This window comes from Bidens hawaiensis, unplaced genomic scaffold (genome assembly GCF_021521415.1).
Source record: "Bidens hawaiensis isolate Kalapana, Puna unplaced genomic scaffold, B.hawaiensis_p1.1 tig00012897_1, whole genome shotgun sequence".
NCBI classification, from domain to species: Eukaryota; Viridiplantae; Streptophyta; class Magnoliopsida; order Asterales; family Asteraceae; genus Bidens; species Bidens hawaiensis.
The window spans coordinates 567,320-588,526 of NW_027492076.1; the positions used below are offsets into that span (position 1 = coordinate 567,320).

Consider the following 21,207-nt stretch of genomic DNA (forward strand, 5'->3'; position numbering starts at 1 on the left):
ATTATATAAATCATTTTCATGGTGTAGCTCAGAACTATTATTGTATGAAAAGTTTTTTTTTTAAATTGGTTCATAACCAAAATTCTTTCAGTTATATATATATGTGTGTGTGTGTGTGTGTGATACCGAGAATCAAATTTCCAATAGATGGACCATTCTCAGGTATGTTTTTGCACTTGCGTTATTATTATTGTTTTTTATTAAGTTCATTTTTTTTTAAAATATCATTTTCTGATATAAATAAAATCAATTTATGTATACATGGTATAGATATAAGCATAGATGTAATAATTTTTCCATATACAGAATGTACTTATTTGTTTCATTTATAACTTTATTATTTGGATCATCTCGTGTGTTACACAGGCTCTAAAGTTAGTTATTATATATAAAAGTATAACAAAGTTAAAAAAAATCTAACTAACATATTAAAGCAAGACCAGTTTGTCCATTTGTCCTTCTCTTAGGGTATCCACCTAATGTTCCATGTCATCCACTTTCCGTGCTTATAATTTCCACATAATTAATCAATTAATTTTAATCCTAATGCTAATTAGCATGTAACCAATATATAACACAAGCATTGGTCAAACTTAACATTTAAAGTTTTGAATTCATAACTTAACATTTTTTTTAACCAACCTAAATATAAAAGATTTCAATGTTTAGATTACATCGATACAGAAGGTAAGCGGACAACAAGCTGCGCTGCTACCCCCTTTTGAATTGCAAAACCCAATATTTTAAAAACTGCAATTGCTGATCTCTGAGTCATAACATTACTATACATAACCCGTTGAACACGGGTAAATATCTAACTAATATATTAAAACAAAACTAATTTGTCCACTTGTCTTTCTCCTAAGGTGTCCACCTAATGTTCCATGTCATCCATTTTCCGTGCTTATAATTTCCACATAATTAATCAATTAATTTTAATCATAATGCTAATTAGCATTTAAACCAATATATAACACAAGCATTGGTCAAACTTAATATTTAAAGTTTTGAATTCATAACTTAACATTTTTTTTAACCAACCTAAATATAAAAAATTTCAATGTTTAGATTACATCGATACAGAAGGCAAACGGGCAACAAGCTGCGCCGCTACCCCCCTTTGAATTGCAAAACCCAATCTTTTAAAAACTGCAATTGCTGATCTTCGAGTCATAACATTACTATGCATAACCCGTTGAACACAGGTAAATAACTCTATAGCTTCAGGCGCGAGAAAACCAAAAGTGTCAAAAGCAAAATGAATAAATACATGTTGGTTGTCAAGAGACGTCTTAACATTTACTTTGACTTTATTACATCTAATCTAACTAATATATTAAATGAAAACCAATTTATCCACTTGTCCTTCTCCTAGGGTGTGTCCACCTAATGTTCCATGTCATCCACTTTCCATGCTTATAATTTCCACAAAATTAATCAATTAATTTTAATCTTAATACTAATCTTCTTACTATACAATTAAAGCAAAACAAAATATCTACATGGCCTTCAAATAGGATGTCCACATAAGCTTACAAGGTTTCCATCTCTAGAATTGTCACATAATTCACTAATTAATATTTTCTAGAATCATAACCTCACTAATTAATGTTTTCTAGAATCATAACCAACTATTTCCTTTCAAATGATTTAAAAACCGATTTTAACTGCAATTAATTATATACAACTAATTTTTGCTACATTTTTTAGTATGACTATTACTTTAGCAATACAATTATTTGTGTATTTATACAGTTTCTCATTCACACCATTTATACATATTTTTCCTACATCTTGTGGTTTTACAGAAAACAATGTAAAGAATTCTTATGATATATATATATATATATATATATATAATATTCAAATAAGAAGTTTGATTTTCCTAAGAAGGCTAGGAAGGAGGGTATTTTTGTCTTAACACAAAACCCACTTATTTTAATCTCAAAACCCATTTACATTAATTTCAAAAACTCACTTACATAAAACCCAATTATATCTTCACTCATCTCCTATATCCACCACCACTCCACCGCCCACCGCCACCACACCCGTCACCCACAGCCACCACCTCGCCGAAAAAGTTCGAAAAAACACAATGGAAAACACTATGGAAAACACAATGGAAAAAAACACAATGAAAAAAACACAATTGTATGACACAATGTAAAAAACACGAAAAAACATAATGACAAAAAAAATACAATGAAAAATACTATCGTATAACACAATTTTGTAAAACACAATTTATAAAAACCCACTATTTTTTTTTTAATTTTTATATTACAATATGGTATTCATATTAAAGATAAAAAGACACTCGTTATTATGGTGAATTTGTTTTTCAATAAAAACGTAGTAAAAAAAAGTTATGGACGTTTTAAAATGATAGGGGGAATTTGGCATGTGCCTTACATGTGGAGAGAGAAAGTCAACAAATGTGTTATTCCTTTTATGCCCTTGTGTTCACACATGATTTTCCCCTAAACTAATCTAAACCCTCCATATTCAAAATCAATGGACAAGATTACTTCTTATCATTCCTACAAAAACTATACTTCCTATTATAACCTAACCCTATAAATATATACAGTAGAAACTCGATAAATTAATACTCGATTATTTAATAAACTCTCTAATATAATATTTTTTGCCGGTCCCGACTCGGGGATAGGGTGCTAAATTAATAATTCGCTAAAATTATAAGATAATAATACATTTTTGATAATTTCTTTAGACCCCATATAAAATATAAATTAATAATTCCTTATATATAGCATATTACATGAATGATTTATGAAGGTTTCTTGAAAAATGACTCAATTGTCTTTTGTTTTTTGTTGAAATCAATTTCCCCTTGAATCTCGTATCTAATTTTCCTTAGCATGGTAAGAACTTCTGGTGTTGTTTTCTCATAGCTCAACAAGAAATTGTTCAATGTGATTGCCGCTTTAATAGCTTCATTTCGCGAAGGGGGCTCCATTGTAGAACTTTCATCGTCTTCTTCATCGATATCATCTTTATTAATTCCAATAACGCTTTCAATAATTTATTGGATCATTTTTTAATTCACCTTGGGAGATTGAAGGTTTCTTTCAAATTGGGCCGTTCATTTGATATACATGCATTGTATACAATAATTAAGTGGAAGCTTGAAAGGTGTTTGTAAACTAAGTATTCTACTATAAATTAATAAAATATTAATTAATATATAAATTAATAATTATTAATTTATCGATTAATTAATAACTCTTTTAATTAATAAATTTTGGTGGTCCCAAGTGTATTATTTTATAAAGTTTCTACTATACATATATATATATATATGACGTTTGAAATTTTTTCCACCCGTGTTAGTTAATAAATATTTTGCTACATTTTATAGAATAAACTGTTATTTTTATCACTTTGATTTGTTCATTTGCGATTCTCGTCTAGATATCTTGTTCAATGATTATTGCTTTGTTAAAGTCTGATTATGTTTAGTAATGGTAATAAAAGTTATAATTATTGATCAATGAATTATTATTAACTAATATACTACATGCCGTTTAAAAACAACCACTAATATACTATAGATTAGATAATTAAAATTTAATTATTGAATTAATATAATACAAACACTTGTTTTTAGTACTGTTCAATTGAAAGCCTGGAATGCTTCTGACCTTCAGTCAAACAACCAAATTATCACGTCGTTAAAAAAATATAGAATTATTATTATTGAAAGGGGATGGATGTGATCTTCATGCATTACCCGTCATGAACATGTTAATACGATTCATATAGACTTATACGGGCCATATAGGCTACGGATGACTGACAAATGCACGGAGGGGAAAAAAGAAGCTTTTTTGTAATCTATACGACCGTATAAGTATTTAATTGCTCGTATGGCACTTGGTACACCGTGAAACCTATACGGGCCATATAGAAAATTTTTATAGAAAAACGTCATAATATAATCTATAATATAATCTTAAACGAGGGTTCTCGGGATACAACTACAAATTACTTAGAAGTATGTTATATAAATTTAAATTCAATTTATCATATTATATTATTCAACATTTCAATACTTTACTCATCTTCAAGTCTTTATGTGAATATAACATTGTAATGCATTCACACTCTCTCTAACTTTCAGCATAAAGATAACAAACACATTATAAAAGTGTCTAATTATTTTTTTCTAAAAAAAATTGTCTATACGGCCCGTATAGGTCTATACGACCCGTATAGGGCTATACGAGCAGGGCTGACTCGGGCATTGGGCAACATGGGCGACCGGCTGGGGCACTTAGTTTTCGGGGGCACAAATATATAATATATATATGAAAAACAAAATATGTATATTTAATGTTTTACCCTAATTATACAATAACTAGCTTGGTCTAGTGGCAAAGGGTTATCTCCCAACCAAAATAATGGAATTGGTACCAGGTATCGAACACAAACTCAGGACGAGTTTGTAAAAGGTACCGGAGACACCTGACAATCTTTCGATATCTCGTAGCATCAAAATCTTCTTCATCTTCAAATTTAGAAACTTTTATACTCGGATCCAATGAAAATTGAGCAGAATTGCAAATCTCCATTTCCGCTTTAGCTAAAATTTTCTTCGCATACGCTTCTTGCTTAATTTTTATCCCATCCTTGCTTTGTGAAACTTCAATTCCGAGATAATAAGTTAGCTTTCCCAAATCCGACATCTCAAAGTTTAAAGTCATCTCGCGCTTAAAACTCCGTTATTAAGTTCAAAGTTGGAACTCGTTACGATTAAGTCGTCAACGTACACACCGACTATTAAGAGATCAGCTCCAATTTTCTTTCGGTATACCGCTTGTTCTTGCGTGCACCGGTGAAACTTCATATTTAACAAAATACAGTTTAGCTTTGATACCAATTAATGGAATTGATACCAGGTATCGAACACAAACTCAGACACGTTTGTTATTATTGAGAAACTTCACAAAACTCAATTGTTCATATTACTATCTCTTAAACCCCAAAGCACGGGTATTTATAATCTAACCTATCACGTTTAGACTACAATTAGGATTGCTAAATAACAGGACTTGATAATTATACTAACAATTAAATCTGAGCACATTTAATTGTTTATAGTTATCCACTCCTTAAATCATGCTACTTTGCCTTGCACGCCAAGTAACGCACTTGACCCGAAATTCCCAACACAAAAGGTTGTAGGTTCTAGTCTCACTTAAGATATTTTTAAGCTTATTTTTATACAAAAAGTTTACCAAGTAGGCCCATTTAAAAATTTAATTGTTTAAATCAAACAAAAAATCATTAACATAAGGCCTAAATTTTTTTTTCTTATATTATTTTGTTACTTGTTAGGGTCTACGGGCCTTTTTATTTCGGCTCGGCCGATGCATATAAATTCTCAGAGACGGCCCTGTATATGAGGCACCAGAAACATTGACCGACAACGTCCGAAACAAACTGACACAACTCAGATGCTATACGACCCATATTCAAGAAATAATGTGTGGTTTATGAAAAGTGATTTAAATAAAAATGAGTGTTAAAAACAAGTTGTAGGTATAAAAAAGAAATGAAGATAATAAATCCGAATCCGATAGGGAAGAAATCAGGAAATCCGAGGTGGCAAGATATAGCCAGAACCCAATTTTGATTACGAATACAATAACTTGCCTGACGCATTCCACTTGTCAGCGTCTGGCAGGCCAGCCGAGATCGCGCACAACACAAGCCACATATCTTCAATTTCCTTCAATAAACCTCCTCCGCTACAAAACTCATTCTCTCTCCATAATTGTCATTATTCGTTCCTTCCTTCCTTCGCCATGACAGCCATTGCTACTGCTACAGCTCTATCTCTTCCCATTTCATTTACTCGATCCTCTAAATTCACCAACAGAAAGGTACCGAATCGGTTATGTTTGTTATTGTTACAGATTTAGCTGTCAATTCCTGTTTACGATTCTAACTTAGTTATTGAAGCGTTAATCCTCATCATGACTTCGAGCTAGCTCAAGGTCTTCACGTATGTCTATAGGTTTTGATTACAGCTGTTAATCTGTTATTAATGGACCAAACGCTTTAAGATGATGATTTTGCTACAGATTCAGTTATTTAAGCGTTAATCATAATAATGACTAGTTTAACTTCGAGTCGGATCGATTTTTACATTATCAGTGGATGAAATGTTTAAGAATTAAGATGCTATGTGATAAGTTAGTGACGGAATCGATTATGCTTGTTTTTGTTGGATTATGATGATTATGCTAGAGATTTAGTTTTGTTTTTGTTTGTTTAGGATCAGTTCTAATTTAGTCGATAAATTTAAGCGTTAATCCTAATCATGATTCATGATTAGTTAAGCTTCAAGTCATATCAAGTTTTTTCATGTATGTCTGATGATTTTGATTTGAATTTTTATTAGTGGACATACTGTTTAAGATGATGTGTGAGAAGTTAGTTTGGCCGATAAGGGAAGCAAGTTAGGTTTTGTTAAATAATACGCTTTGACGCTAGCATTTTACAGGTTTAAAGTGCAAGTTTGACTTGGTTTTTGTTAATCTAAGCTAAATAGTTATCAAGTTATAGTAGAGAAGGAAACATGAGGGAGTCTGTTTGTATTCCTCATATACAACTTACAAGATAGAAGCTGTACTCAAATATCATGGTACAAAGTTGAAATAGAATTTATAACAAGTTGCAGTAATGATTCATCATCGGCTAATTAGCTCATGTGCATATCTGTATGCTGCTTCATCAATGACAAAACGCTTGTGACTTAGACAGATTATAGTTTTAATAAACACTTCTTGGTTAAGCATAGTTACCTTATTAATGTTTTCTTATTGGATGTCTTGGACATAGGGTGTTAGAGGAGGCTTCGTGGTGTTTGCCATATCAGCTAGTAGCGGGGAGGGAGGTGGACTCGTGGACAAGAAAAATCCATGGAGCACTCTATTTAATGTGGAAGAGCCTAGGTTTAAAGTTTCACAAAGTAAAGGAAAGTTTTTGGATGTAAATGAAGCATTTGAAGTAGCTAGATATGATATACAATATTGTGATTGGCGAGCAAGGCAAGATCTTCTTACCATCATGCTCCTACATGAAAAGGTAACAAAATTTCCAACTTCAATACACGACATAAACATTAATTTTCTATATATACGAGTTCGGAAATCAAAATTACTTATGTGTTTATGCCATATGGGTTACTATACTCTATATTGTACACGTAAAGAAAGGTTTTTAGAGCCAGGGGTCACAGCATAAACAGCCACTCTATTCCCTAGGATAGAGAGGTAAGGTTTGCTTAGGCTTGTAAATGAACCGAATCAACACAAACCAGAACATGTTTGCATTTGTTTAACTTTAAACGAACAAACTATCGAGTGCGGACAATTAAACGCATGAGGTTCTCTTGTTCATGCCTGCTCGTTAAGAAAATGAGTATGTTCGTATCCGTTTGTGTTCGTTCATTAACAATATAGTACATGGTCTCAAAAGTAAATAAATGGACATAACTGAACATAGATGAATGAACACAACTGAGTTAGAACAAGTTAAAAGCAATGTGAAGAACAATGTGTTGGGCCTAAAGACTTATTAAAACTAGACTAAGTTGTAATGGGTCAACAAATTTTGAATAAATATATTAACGAACATAAGTGAACGCAAAGGAACGAACATGAACGGATTTAAATGAACAAACAAGGCATGTGTTCATGTTCGTACGTTTAACTAAACTAACAAAGTTTTTGTTCATCTTCGTTCATTTATTAAATGAAGGAACATAAACAAACTTCACACCGAACGGTTCATGAACTATTCACTGAACGTTCGGTTCGTTTGCAAGCCTAGGTTTGTGTCCATTACGCCTTCCCGTACACTATCAGCAGCTCTGCTATTAGTGGGATTATACTGGGTACGCTTGCTTGGTTTTGTATTTTTCTTGTTTAATTGAGTTAGTTTATTTTTAAACAATCTCAGGTTGTAGATGTTTTAAACCCTTTGGCCCGTGATTACAAATCGATTGGAACCTTGAAGAAGGATCTAGCAGAGTTGCAAGAAGAGCTAGCAGAAGCACACAAACAGGTTAGGAAAGGGTAAACAAGATGATTTAACTTAAGACTTGACCAGAAAGCTAACTGATATTTATTTCAAAATCCACTAAATGACAGATGCACATATCAGAAGCAAGGGTCGGTGCAGCTTTAGATAAGCTAGCTTATATGGAAACTGTAGTGAATGATAGACTTTTACAAGACCGGAACACAACAACCGAGATCACAACTTCATTTCCCCCTAGTACTTCTAAAGAAACCGATGAAAGAAAAACACAAAGGAAAGGCCTCAATGTGTCAGGTCCTGTGCAACCTTACCATGCCCGTTTGAAAAACTTTTGGTACCCTATTGCTTTCTCAAGAGACCTCAAGGAAGACACATTGGTAACCATTATATTCCCAATTTGTACTTCATCAGATATCTATTAAGCTCATAAATTTATTTTACATTTTATGTAATGCAATCTAGACACAAAACAAATGCATCAGGTCACCAAAAGTTAGAACTATTTATAGGCGTGTGCATCTGTTTGGGTTGCTTTTGGACTCAAACCAAACCAAACCAAAAACAGAAATTTCTGTTTTTGAAAACAGCCCGTTTCGGTTTTGCCATTATTTGGGTGTAAATTTTTGGGCAGATAAAAGAAATTAACCCAATATAAGGAATTTGGGCCTGAATGTTTTTGTTAATCAATAACTAACTTATTATTATTATTCATTTGGGCCAAAATATTTGGGGCTTTGGGCTACAATATTTGTTAAATTTATATAAATTACTTCAAATTCAAAATAGAAAATTAATATCCATCAATTTGGTTTTTACGAATGCATAAAACCAAACCGTCAATTTGGTTTTTACGAATGCATAAAACCAAACCAAATTCAGTAATTTTCGGTTTCATGCGCAACTGTAACTATTTATTTCTTTTTGTTATCTTTCCTCATTGTATGTTAGACAATTCTCATTCAAATTTCATTATATTTATTTATTTTAACAATGCAGATTCCAATTGACTGCTTTGAAGAACCTTGGGTGGTATTTCGTGGGAAGGATGGGAAACCCGGATGTATAAGGAACACATGTGCACATAGAGCATGCCCTCTCGACTTGGGCTCTGTAAATGAGGGGCGCGTGCAATGTCCCTACCATGGTAATATTGTAATTAACTATAGTCTTTGGAATTTAATACCAATGATAAAAGAAATATTTATCATATATGAAGATGCTGTAAGTTAAACCTGGAATCACACTGTATAAGTGTATATTGATTGTATTCATAATAGGGTTACATAGACCTTATAAGAGTCCTTAATTACACATCTAATTGATAATGATTACATAACTAGTCTAATAAGTCCCCCGCAAACTAAGGGCTGAACGACCTGCAACTTGGATCGCCAAGAAGGGAAACCTGTTATAAAGACATCAGCAATATGATCATTTGTTGATATAAATAGCACATAAAAATTTCCTTGAGCAACCAACAAAATGAAGATCAACTTCCATGAAAATCAACCAAGTTAAACAAGAACTTTATTGTATATTGATTGTTTTCATAATAGAGTTGCATAGATTACATAACTAATCTAATACTACTGAATTTGATTTTTGTTCTCAAACATTAATTTCCAGGGTGGGAATACTCTACAGATGGGAAATGTGAAAAAATGCCGTCAACTAAATTTGTTAACGTGAAGATAAAGTCGCTTCCATGCTTTGAACAGGAGGGAATGATATGGATATGGCCGGGCAATGAGCCTCCTTCATCCACAATTCCTTCACTAGAACCACCTAAGGGATTTCAAATACATGCTGAGGTATTTTAGAGGTGTTTGAAAATATTAAGGTTTCTTTGTTATTAGGTTCATGTTATTCTGTGAACTAAAATAAGATTTGTGTGGACAATAGATTGTCATGGAACTACCAGTGGAGCATGGACTGCTATTAGACAACCTGCTGGATCTTGCGCATGCACCCTTCACTCACACTTCCACATTTGCAAAGGGGTGGAGTGTTCCAAGGTTTGCTTCCATTCTAGTTAATGGCTTTAACATTTCCTATGATAAACAGTAAGGGTGTTCATTATGCGGATTGGACTTGAATAACACGTATTTCAATTTATTCGAATCGGGTCTTTATTCGAACCAACTTTCTATTCTTTTTTCAGGTATCTCGAATTGAACCAATTCGAATAACCCAAATTCTCATTGTATATAATACTTTTTACTTCAATTGAGTTGTGCTTCAAATTAGATATATTTTCATATAATATATTCATGATCTCTTTTTATATATATTAATATACTTATGGTTTTGAACTTTTGATTTTCCTTTTGCTGATTCGGTTTAATCGAATAGACCCGAATTCGAATTAGCTTATTCTAATTGGTTTTTACGATATTTATACGAATTTGAATCATAATTTAATTTAGTTTTTAAAAGTTTCAAATCTGAATAACCCAAAAACCAATTCGATGAACACCGTATGGATGGTTGATCATCTCTTTAAGTTGAGTTGATCTTGAATATAAGTAGTTGGTATCTCAACCTGTTAACTAGTGAATGGGTCGATTCAGGTTAATTTTTTTTTCTTTTCCTTTCCTAACGGGTCAACAAGGTGAAATAAAATAATAATAATAATAATAATAATAATGGCTTAAAAGAAACAAGCGAAATGGATCAAACTGTTTAGAAGCCACCCAAAGTGTAGTTTAATGCATGAAAATCATAAGCATTTTGTTCAAAACACACATGCTATTGTATTGTATATTGATTGCGTGTCTAGTAGGGTTACATAGGGGCTCTATATAGAGCGAATAATATTACACATATATAACTTTAACATGTGATAATATTTTACTGGTCTAATATAACCTTTAAAAGTTGGTGTTAGTAGTTGGAGTTTTAGATGATGACTAACGTTTACATTGTTATTGCAGCTTGGTTAAGTTTTTGACCCCTTCATCAGGTTTGGAAGGATACTGGGATCCATATCCAATAGATATGGAATTTAGACCGCCTTGTATGGTACTATCAACCATTGGCATTTCAAAACCGGGTAAACTGGAGGGTCAAAGCATGAGGCAGTGTTCAACACATCTTCACCAACTACATGTCTGCTTACCGTCATCAAGAAACAAAACGAGACTATTATACAGAATGTCACTTGATTTTGCTCCCGTCTTGCAATACATTCCGTTCATGCACATTCTGTGGAGGCATTTTGCAGAAAAGGTAACACTATACGTTCTTATTCCAGTATGATCCGTCTAGATATTGATAATAATCTAATTCTTTGAGCTTGTTACAACCAAAATGGCCTTGGGCCCATACAATAGTTAAATAAAAGCAAGATAAAACGTAAAACTCCATGAACGAACTATCTAATAGATAAGCCTGTAAAATATAGCAATATAACACCCAACAATTTCAATTGCAGGTATTAAATGAGGATCTACGGCTTGTACTTGGGCAACAAGATAGGATGATCAATGGTGAAAATGTGTGGAACATGCCGGTATCTTACGATAAGCTTGGAGTAAGATACCGGTTATGGAGAACCGCGGTTGAAGAAGGAGCTACAAAACTACCCTTCAGTAAATAAAATTAAATACAAACTCATTTTTGGATTCATGACTTTATTCAGGTTAGTTTTTGCAAATCAAATGTCAATTAATTTGAGAGAAAACACGACCCAAATCAATGTATAGAGTTTTTTTAGCGCATTCACCCGTAATCGGTTGATCCCATGGTGCCCATGGCTGTGACGGTTTGTGTATAAACGTCTTCTGATCCTGTAGTTATCAATAAAACATAAGATGTGAGTTTAGTCTAGTTTTCGTGCGTGGCCCGAGTTGTACATTAATGTGATCATTTTAAACGTGTTATTAATATCTTGATACAAGTGCATCAACGAATAAACACCTCTACACTACAAGGACTTAGCTGTTTGACTTGTCATGCAGAAACCCGACTGATGTGTTTATAAAGGCGTTGAAACTCAACACTGGTTTCAATGAATTCGAATTCTGTTGTAGATTGAGCAACTTTTGAGGCATTTTGATTCTTTGAACAAGCGAACGTTGAAGACTGAGACCATTTTAAAGAAATTGAACATCGCTTGCTAAGATGTGACATATTTTGTACAAGTAAAACGTTTTAAAAACTTGGATGTAGTTTCACTTGTTGGTAAAATTTAGTGAATAAAAATAATACGATGGCAATACAAAATAAATAAATTTGATGTCACGTTTATTTTTTAAAAGGAGAATATTAAATAAACGTAGTTTTACTTGTTAGATTAACAGATTAAATGGGGCCTTGGGAAATTGTATTATTGTGGAAATTACAAAATGACAATTTTAATTGGTTAAGGATATGAACTTATTTTAAAAACAAAACGGGGCCTCTTTTAATTGGTTAAAACTATATAACAAAAAATTACTTAGTAAATTTCCATGGGAATTGGGTTTAAATATATTATTTATAAAACCAATGGGCTCAACCATAAAGAAGATTGGGTTCCATTCATAATTCTCGTTATGCATTCTATATACCACGCAAAAAAGAATGATGTCGGGCGACCCAACACCACATAAGAGCATCTGCATTAGGCTCCTCTAATCGAGGGCTGGATGATGTGGCAAATGAATGAATTTGAGGTGACAAACTTTCCCTGTGAAGCAAGTTTGTGAAGATAGGGGTTTGTGAATACAAATATGCAATTATAATATTCTTTTAATAGGGTTTATGTTTGTCGTAGAAAATGTGAAGGGATTAAAAAAAGTTTGAAATATGATGTGATGCTTTTGTGACAGTTATGTAATTTTGTTGTGGGTGAGACAGTGGCACTGGTAGCAATTCAGGTGGTGGAGCGAATCCGGAAAGTGTGCCCAATTTTTGTTCTCTGTAACTTGGATCGGGCATTTTAACGTCTCACCGTAGTGCTCGGTTTGTCTTGATTTCCTATTGCGGTCCACTTCATACGTTTGCGATCATGTGTTTTTTTTTCTCTTTTTCATCTCTAAGTGGCTCCGCCCATGTAATGAAACATAACCGTTTTTTAAGTGTATGTATCACATTTGAAAACATAAGGAAAATGCCATTAGATTAAAAACAAATGAATCCTAGAAGATATCAGCATCATCTTCAACAAAAAGCACTGGTATATTCATAAAATACCCATAAACAAAAGAAAAACATTTAGCATAACTTTGCAATTATGACACAAACTACAGCTTTCTGTACATAAGACTCATGTGCAAAATGCGAACTCTAAAAAAAAAAGAGAAAAACTATCCAACCAACATAAACTCGTTTCAACACGACTCGTTTTAACATCAACACGGAAGCCCCTCACTAGCTGAACTCTTAATATCATCTACTCGGTCTATAACATCCAACGCCTTGATCCTATCAATATCAAAGTTAACAATCGGAACAGAGGATGGCCTTTTTATCGGAAACGGGTCCCGCTTAATTTCTCGCGTTGGTGAATGACTACTACTCTTAGTCAACCTATGGTGCTTACTTAACCGGCTTCGGGTATCAAATTCTTGACTTTTACTAATCCCGGGTGTGAACTTTCGTTTACTTATGTCACGAAGCATCTCTCTGTCCTCGGTTGTGAGTGCGGGCAAGGGGGATTGGGCCCGGTTTGGTGAAATCTGAATTCCCTTACTTGGGGACCGAATTGGAGATTTAACGGGTGATCTCATTCCACCGTTTATGGCCCGAGATTGGCAGACTAAATGATGAAGCCAAACGATTAATTCAAGAATACATTCTTCAGTTTTTTCTTTATCTGCATGGTGGAGTGTCTCGATTCTCAGTGAGTCGACCAAGCAAGACAGGTTTCGGTTCGCCTCAGATCTACAAGGAGTTCACTAGCTGTTTAATTTTCGACACGTTACTTATGAACAGGTTGAGTCAGGTGATGGTTTATCTATAATTGGTTGAATAAAAAATCTGAATGCCACCCAAATATGTGTTAAAAAGTAGCTGGCTCGAGCTAAAAATTTCAGCTCGTTAATAAACCGGCTCGGCTCGGTTTGTGAACATGCTGAGCCCGGGCCCACCTTCGCTTTGCACAGTTACAGCACTATATTTGGCAGACTAATGATTTACAGAGAAAGTTGACAAATTTTGAAAAAAAAATGTTTTCGGTCAACTGAATCCGAACAGTATTAGCAAACCCGGCCAGCCCATTTATTATGCCACCTCTAGAAAAAAAAAGATAAATAATGGAAATATTACATACCCTGTATTTGCCCATTCTCCAACCCAGCCGAAACCATGATGAGCCCTGAATTGATCCGGTTTTTGTTTTGACATGACACAAGATTAGCAGTTAATAAATAACAAAATATATGTGTGATAATAGAAGCTCATATAGTTTGTCCTGTTTTTGAGCAGATCCAAAATTAAAGGGGGTGTTCGGATGTGTATCGTAATTGTAATTAATTGCAAAAAAGGTAAAAATTTTAACAAATCCCCACCTTTAAATTTCCCAAAAATCACTTACAAAACGCACATCCTAACACACCCAAAATGCTCGTTTCCTAACAGCTAAGTGGGCGTTTGAATGTGTATTTAGACTGATTATTATGTCTTTTGAGTTGTTTCCAGATAAAAGTGCATGCCAAAAACTGATTATAATAATGTTATTCTATTTTAAGGGTGAAAATAATTTAAGTTGTGGTATCCAAAAAAGTGGCTCCAAGAAAACTGTAATAATAAACACCCCACCTCATTTGTGAAACAGTATGCATATAGAATTAATTTACATAGTGAGAGTAAGTTTCCAGACAACAAAAAATAGCAATAAGTGTGAGGAACTAATTACTTGGTTGTGTTCGTTGCGATTGGAACAAGCCATTGCAGAGTTTTCTCCAACTCTGCTTTAATTTCAGGTATGGTAAGCTGCATAGACAAAATTCCAGAAAACCAAAACAATTTATTATACACATAAAGAAATCACAAAACACAGATAATAAGTCTTTAAAAAGAAATGAATAACTATTTGGAATGGTTAAAAACAAACTCCAGCGAGACGATTAGTACAGCTTTGAATGCAAAATTAGTATTTGCTAATTTACAATAGGGTAACTTTTTAGAATAGTAACCAAGTTTTAAAATGTTCCAATTAAGTCACTCAAGTTTAAAAAGTGTTCCAATTAACTCACTCAAATTTCATATTTTATTAAAATTATAGATTTTAAAATGTTCTTTTAGCATGTTTTTTTTTGTTTCAATGAGGAAATCTTTTTATCTTTTTTTTCTTTATGCTGATGTGGAGTGGTGGCGTGGATTTTATTTTTTATCTCTAATTTTTAATATAATTAACGGGTTTTTTTTTGTTTTTTTAATATAACTACATATATAGCAAATCCCGAATTGTACATCCTCTCTATTGCTTTCTTGACGCACAAAATTTCTGACGGGGCTCAATTTGAATATTTACTGACCCGATTTGGGCAAAATTTGCACGAGTGACCTAATTCGAACACTTTTGAAACTTGGTTACTATTCTATCTATAACAACTTTCATGGTCTCAATTTCTTTCGTCAAAAGTACTTAATAATCAACTTTAAATACATAATAACCATATAAAAGAATATTTCCTTTTCTATTTATATATATGTATATATATATATATTGTTTAATAATGAAAATATATCTTTATAACTTCAATAAGAACAATCATTGCAGAAGAAGTTTTGTCGTCTCGTGTATATGATGTCACACTTAACGTGAACGTACCTCTTCCTTCGGGTGAAATGAATGCAATCTAGACCGCATTGCTGACTTAATATTAGGTGGGAGACCTTGGTATAAAGAATCCCGAGTACTTGGAGGTACGGAACTTGAACGGGTGACCTAATGTGTAATCATTAAATACTTCATCAATCAAAGTTTTGAAAACACTCATTCAAAAAAAGTGATATGATCATTATGCCCTTCTCTCTCATATCCTAATCAAAGTATTAAAACAAGGGTATAAACGTCACATAGAAACTCACAAGCGTATCAATCTGAGTAATAATATTAGCAAAATGTAGAGCAAGACCAGCTGCTCCCAGTTTCTGACGGTTACTCTTTACCGGTGTTTGTGTATCTGAAATAACATACAGAACGTAAATAATAATACACTTCCACAAAAATAGGCAAAATTAAATATAAAAAGGTAGCTTTTTAGACACATACCGGCATTCCAAACGCATTATAAATCTCCATGTGTAAGTAATGAACAATGTCAACAAGTTGCTCCATCACCTTAAAAAACAAATGAATATAAATACTGAAAAACAGCCGCCTCTAATGTGATGCAAAAAATAAAATAAATAATTATAAGCCTACTATAAAGGATAAAAACGTGTTGTAGTTTGTTACCTCTTCCAGAATCTTGGACCAAAGTGACTTCTTTTGCAAGCTTCTCACATGCTTCCTTTGAGTTTTCAACTCTGCCTTCAAGAGAGCAAGACTGTCCCCTGTACACAATTGAAATAAAACAAAAATGCATTAAAAAGATATGCATTAAACATTTATGAGTCAAAAGTTCAACCGCTGATTACCTCTTGGGGGAGCATTAGGGTTCTCCACTTCTTGTTGCTTACGCTTAAAGTCTTGTTCAAATCTATCTAGCGTGTGCATCTCATGGTATAACTCCTGCATATAAAACTCGTTACTTTCATTTCAACACCATCATATTTTCCATTCCTCGCGTTGCCATTCAAAATCATGTTTGTGTTTATGTACATATGTATATGCGTGTAGGTATGTACATGAGTATACATATGTGTGCACATACATATACAACACAATACATAACTTGGGTGGTACATTCATTGTTTATTTGTTTCTTAAAATAACATTACACCTAGAACTGGTGACAGTATTGCATTGCAATTTTATTAGTGCTGCACAAAATAATCACAAACACGCCCTCCTTGCGGTGCGCACATATAATGTATATATGTGTGAACCCTTGGGTGGGCAAAAGTAAAATTGCACTAATTTTGACGTTATTTTACTAATCACGTGAAAATAACGTTAAAAGTGGCGGAAAGTTAATCAGGCATCATGTGGTGGCGTTGATAGCCGAAAGACAAGGGCACATGCACCAATCAGCCGGTGTCCCGATGATTGAGTGTTATGTGTCTTATGTCCAAGGCTTGATTCAAAACTACTATCGAGCCGAGGGTCTCACCGGAAGCAGCCTCTCCATCCCTATGGGATAGAGGTAATAAGGCTGTCTACATCTTACCCTCCTCAGACCCTACCATAGCATTGCTATTGGTGGGATATACTGAGTACGATGATGATGATGAAAATAATCACAAAATGAAATAAATGCCCTCTTCAAATTATCGTTTCTAAAGTGTGCTTCGTATGTTTACATATTAGGGCCACCTTTATTAATGTCAGAAAACTATATTCGTATCTCAGTATCTCATACATCTTTTTTATTTCCTTTTTTTTGATAAGTTTTGAGATTACTCGTTCAAAATAAAGTACTACTATCCTTGATGTATTCGAATAGATTAGTATACAAACATTATAAATATAAATCTATACTCACGCCAGTATACTGAACCAAATTCTTCAAATGCTCCATGATGGTTTCTGCTTCTTCTTTTAGTTGCTTCTGAGGAATTAGTTCTGATCCCAATCTAAACAATGCAACAAAGACATTAGCATCATGTTTAGATCAGGGTCAGGGTGGGGTGTTAGACAATGGGTCTAAACGAATCTAAATTGAAACTTACTTTTCAAAATAACGGTCCAAGTTGTGCCATTGAGGATCTTTGCAGCGATTTCCAAAACGGACCACTTCTCCCGAAAAGATTTTCAATTCTTCCCTATAAAATCAAGACCATTTGTAAATATTTCAAAATAAATGATTTTATTATTAATTATTTTCATATTACTCACCTCTTATCAAATGCAGCAATTCTAAGAAGCTCGTCCATATCTTTTGATATTAACCGTTGCACACCTTCCGAAGGCAACACGACCTCTTTTAAGTGCTTAATATTATCTTTTGAAAGGGCTTGCATAAGATTGGCACCCTTAACGATCGTGTTGGCAACTTCAAACGATAATATTGTTATTTTATTTCCCTTTGTTGCTACTCCCGAGACAAAACCGCTGTTGCTGAGTTGTATACTTGTCATGCTGCTACCAAGTGTATCTAGCACTTCTACCGCCTTTCCAAGACCAGCGCTCCCCGCTTTACCCAAACGTTCTGAAACCTGCATTATTCAATTTATAAGATTTAGAGGTACTAAACAAGAGGCTCGCAGGTTGAATAACGGGTCAAAATCGGTCAGGTTGGATTGGCGCCAACAACTTTTTTTTTTTTTTGAAACTTTGTAACTAACTAACTATGCATTGAATAAGATTATAATAATAGTTTTTTTGTTTCCTAATAAATGGATTTGGGAGGTTTGCATTTTCGCCACCTGTTTGACCCGATGAAGATAAAGCAAAAAACAACATAAATTGACCGAATTAAAGTAAAAAGGCTGAAATTTCTAAGTACATATCTAAGAACTCATACAACTATAATGTAGTTATTACATATAACTAGGTATGGTGGTTTCTTTAAGATGCATGCTGTACTTGTGACACATGTATAGAAGTATAATAGGCTTTCTACATAGATGTAGGGTGTTAAACGAATTGAAGCATTTTGAAACATTCACAAAGAGATCAAGTTAGTGTAGTACGATTCGTTTCTTGTTTTCTTTAGTTTTGAAATGTTCTAGCTTTAAATCAAATCTATGAAAAAATCATTATGTTCAAATATAGTACCCATATTAAGTACCCATCATATTTCCTTCAACAACCCATTTTTACAATTACTAATAGTGGTTTAAAAAAACTATCTTTGCAGGTTTATGTCGGCACACTAATCATCACACCTCCCATGTTTGCATATTTATATCACTATAAAACACTACTTTCACATATTTGAATCTCAAATTCGTATCAAGTTTTCTAAAGAAAAATCAATAGATAGATAATCACAAGTTCACGTCTTCCCTAAAGGTTTACTTAGAGTAGAAACATAGGGCTCAGAACAATAAAATAGGAAAGAGAAAAACATATAAGCACATATTATTCTAAAAAAACCGCAATAGTAACGAGAGAAATATGTTAGCAAGATCAAGGTAAGTAGGTGAAACATAATGATTACAACCTTCCCTTCTCGTTACTCTCCATTTAGCAAACCTTACCTCTATCCCAAGGGATAGAGAGGTTGCTCCCCGCTAAGACACTCAGCTCCGAAAACAGCGTAAACAACCATACAAAAGTACTATTAATGATAGATTTAAAAAATCAACAATATTCTTCTTTCGACTCCTAATATATTAAATTCAAAATCCCAACATGTCAAAGCATGACAATGATCCACTAGACCTTTCTACATCTTATTACAACATGGCATGATCACAACAAAATTTCATGAAATTTCCGTTATTTCATAGTTCCTGTATTGCCATTATATCATAGTTCTTGCATTGTCGGTGCTTATACGTCACCGATATTAGTGTTTCTATTTATACTCATTCTTCCACGTCACAAAGATTGCATTCGGTCATTGAGACGTAATCTAAAGAATGTTAACCGTATGATAACTGAGTTGATATCTTTAGTTGGTTGTAACTAAAAGATAACAACGGCTTCACTCTTTAGCCAGCACGCGGCATATAACCATACGCATTTTATTTAATGTTGCTTCATTCCTTACATTGATTCCTTTTACACATGAAACACGTGGTCTATCATCTTTTTATAACAAATCTTCCTAAAACTTCCATTCCTTTAGTGCGTGTATACGATCTTCATGCTAAAGTTAACACATTTAACAACCCAAGTGGCTAGTTATTTCCCAAATTACAATCAAGATCAAAGATTAGCGCAATTGTAACTTATAATCCAAATGCCATCAAAATCGCATTAATAAACAATGTATCTACACCGCATACCTTAACCGCAGCCGAATTAGACTTAGTCGACCTCGATTTAGTCGACGCAGCCCTAGCCAATCTCGGAATCCCATCATTATCATCCAACGCAAACGAACCAGCATTCATCTCCTGGAATGAAAATGGGTCCCTCAAATTATTCCTATCACTATTATCACCCGTATTTTCCCCAACACCCGAAGAGGCACTTTCATCGAACACCTGGTGTGCAGCCGACGACAGCCGGGTCGACTAACTGCAACACCAGACCCATTACTTAATCCATTAACATGATGAGGCAAGCTTCCATTATCCAAAATTATTATTATTATTATTATTATTATTATTATTATTATTATTATTATTATTATTATTATTATTATCTTCCGTCGATGATCTCCGTGAACAAAGCCCACCCATCTTTTTCTTGATCAATCAAAACCCTTCAAATTCATACATAAAAAACCCCCCCAAAAAAAGAGCAAATTGGGGTGAATAAAAAAGGTACTTAATTGTTGATTTGGAGTGCAGTAGGATTGAAGAAAAGATGTGAAACTGAAGATGAATGGAAGGTGAAATGAGTAATGAATGGCATAGTGTATGTAGTTGGGAGTTGCGTATCAAGCGGTGGTTTCTTGATATTAATCGGTGAATGACGCTACATTCGAGAGAAGAAAGACAGCAGCCCAATTTATCAAAGACAAAGGCAGGCTATCAATTCAATTCAATTCAATTCAATTCAATACTTCTTCTTCCCCTTTGTTCTTTGGTCAAACCCCTTACGCAACAAACAACTGACTATTTAAGTGAATGTTTTTTTTGTTCATTGTCGTTTGAAAATACCCTCAATACCCGAGTGATTGTACTGATTTTTTACTAGGAATGATAGCGAAACCCAATATCCGACCTATTATGGTTTGGAATTAGTATTGATTTTTTTCGTGAGTTTGGAATTTGTAATATACCTGATAATATTGAGGTTACCCGATTATATTCCATATGTACCCCACAAAACTTTTTTTGTATTATATATGTATAATTTATATACATGATATATTCTAAATATATTATTTGTTGAAATTTATTTATGACAATTATTTGAGACATTTTATTTTTATGGTAATCATTGCTTGTAATCAATTAGTTTATTTTGTCAAAACATGA

General features: G+C 33.5%; 2 protein-coding genes across 2 annotated transcripts; one reads left to right on the forward strand and one right to left on the reverse strand.

Annotated features, from left to right (window-relative positions):
* Positions 1-5,709: 5,709 nt before the first annotated feature.
* Positions 5,710-11,933, forward strand: LOC143542533 (chlorophyllide a oxygenase, chloroplastic-like). The gene is made up of 9 exons (XM_077035100.1): positions 5,710-5,912; positions 6,874-7,119; positions 7,996-8,100; positions 8,187-8,453; positions 9,073-9,220; positions 9,703-9,887; positions 9,979-10,091; positions 11,010-11,304; positions 11,510-11,933. Exons 1-9 carry the CDS (start codon positions 5,835-5,837, stop codon positions 11,672-11,674), a joined length of 1,602 nt encoding a protein of 533 aa, XP_076891215.1. The 5' UTR covers positions 5,710-5,834; the 3' UTR covers positions 11,675-11,933.
* Positions 11,934-13,409: 1,476 nt separating this feature from the next.
* LOC143542516 (protein PSK SIMULATOR 1-like) lies at positions 13,410-21,042 on the reverse strand. The gene is made up of 13 exons (XM_077035083.1): positions 21,028-21,042; positions 20,065-20,295; positions 18,005-18,324; positions 17,839-17,931; positions 17,652-17,742; positions 16,645-16,738; positions 16,463-16,560; positions 16,284-16,345; positions 16,093-16,195; positions 15,833-15,949; positions 14,915-14,991; positions 14,330-14,374; positions 13,410-13,941 (listed from the first exon to the last, which is right to left on the reverse strand). The coding sequence occupies exons 1-13, from the start codon at positions 21,040-21,042 to the stop codon at positions 13,410-13,412; spliced, it is 1,878 nt and encodes a 625-aa protein (XP_076891198.1).
* Positions 21,043-21,207: the final 165 nt, after the last annotated feature.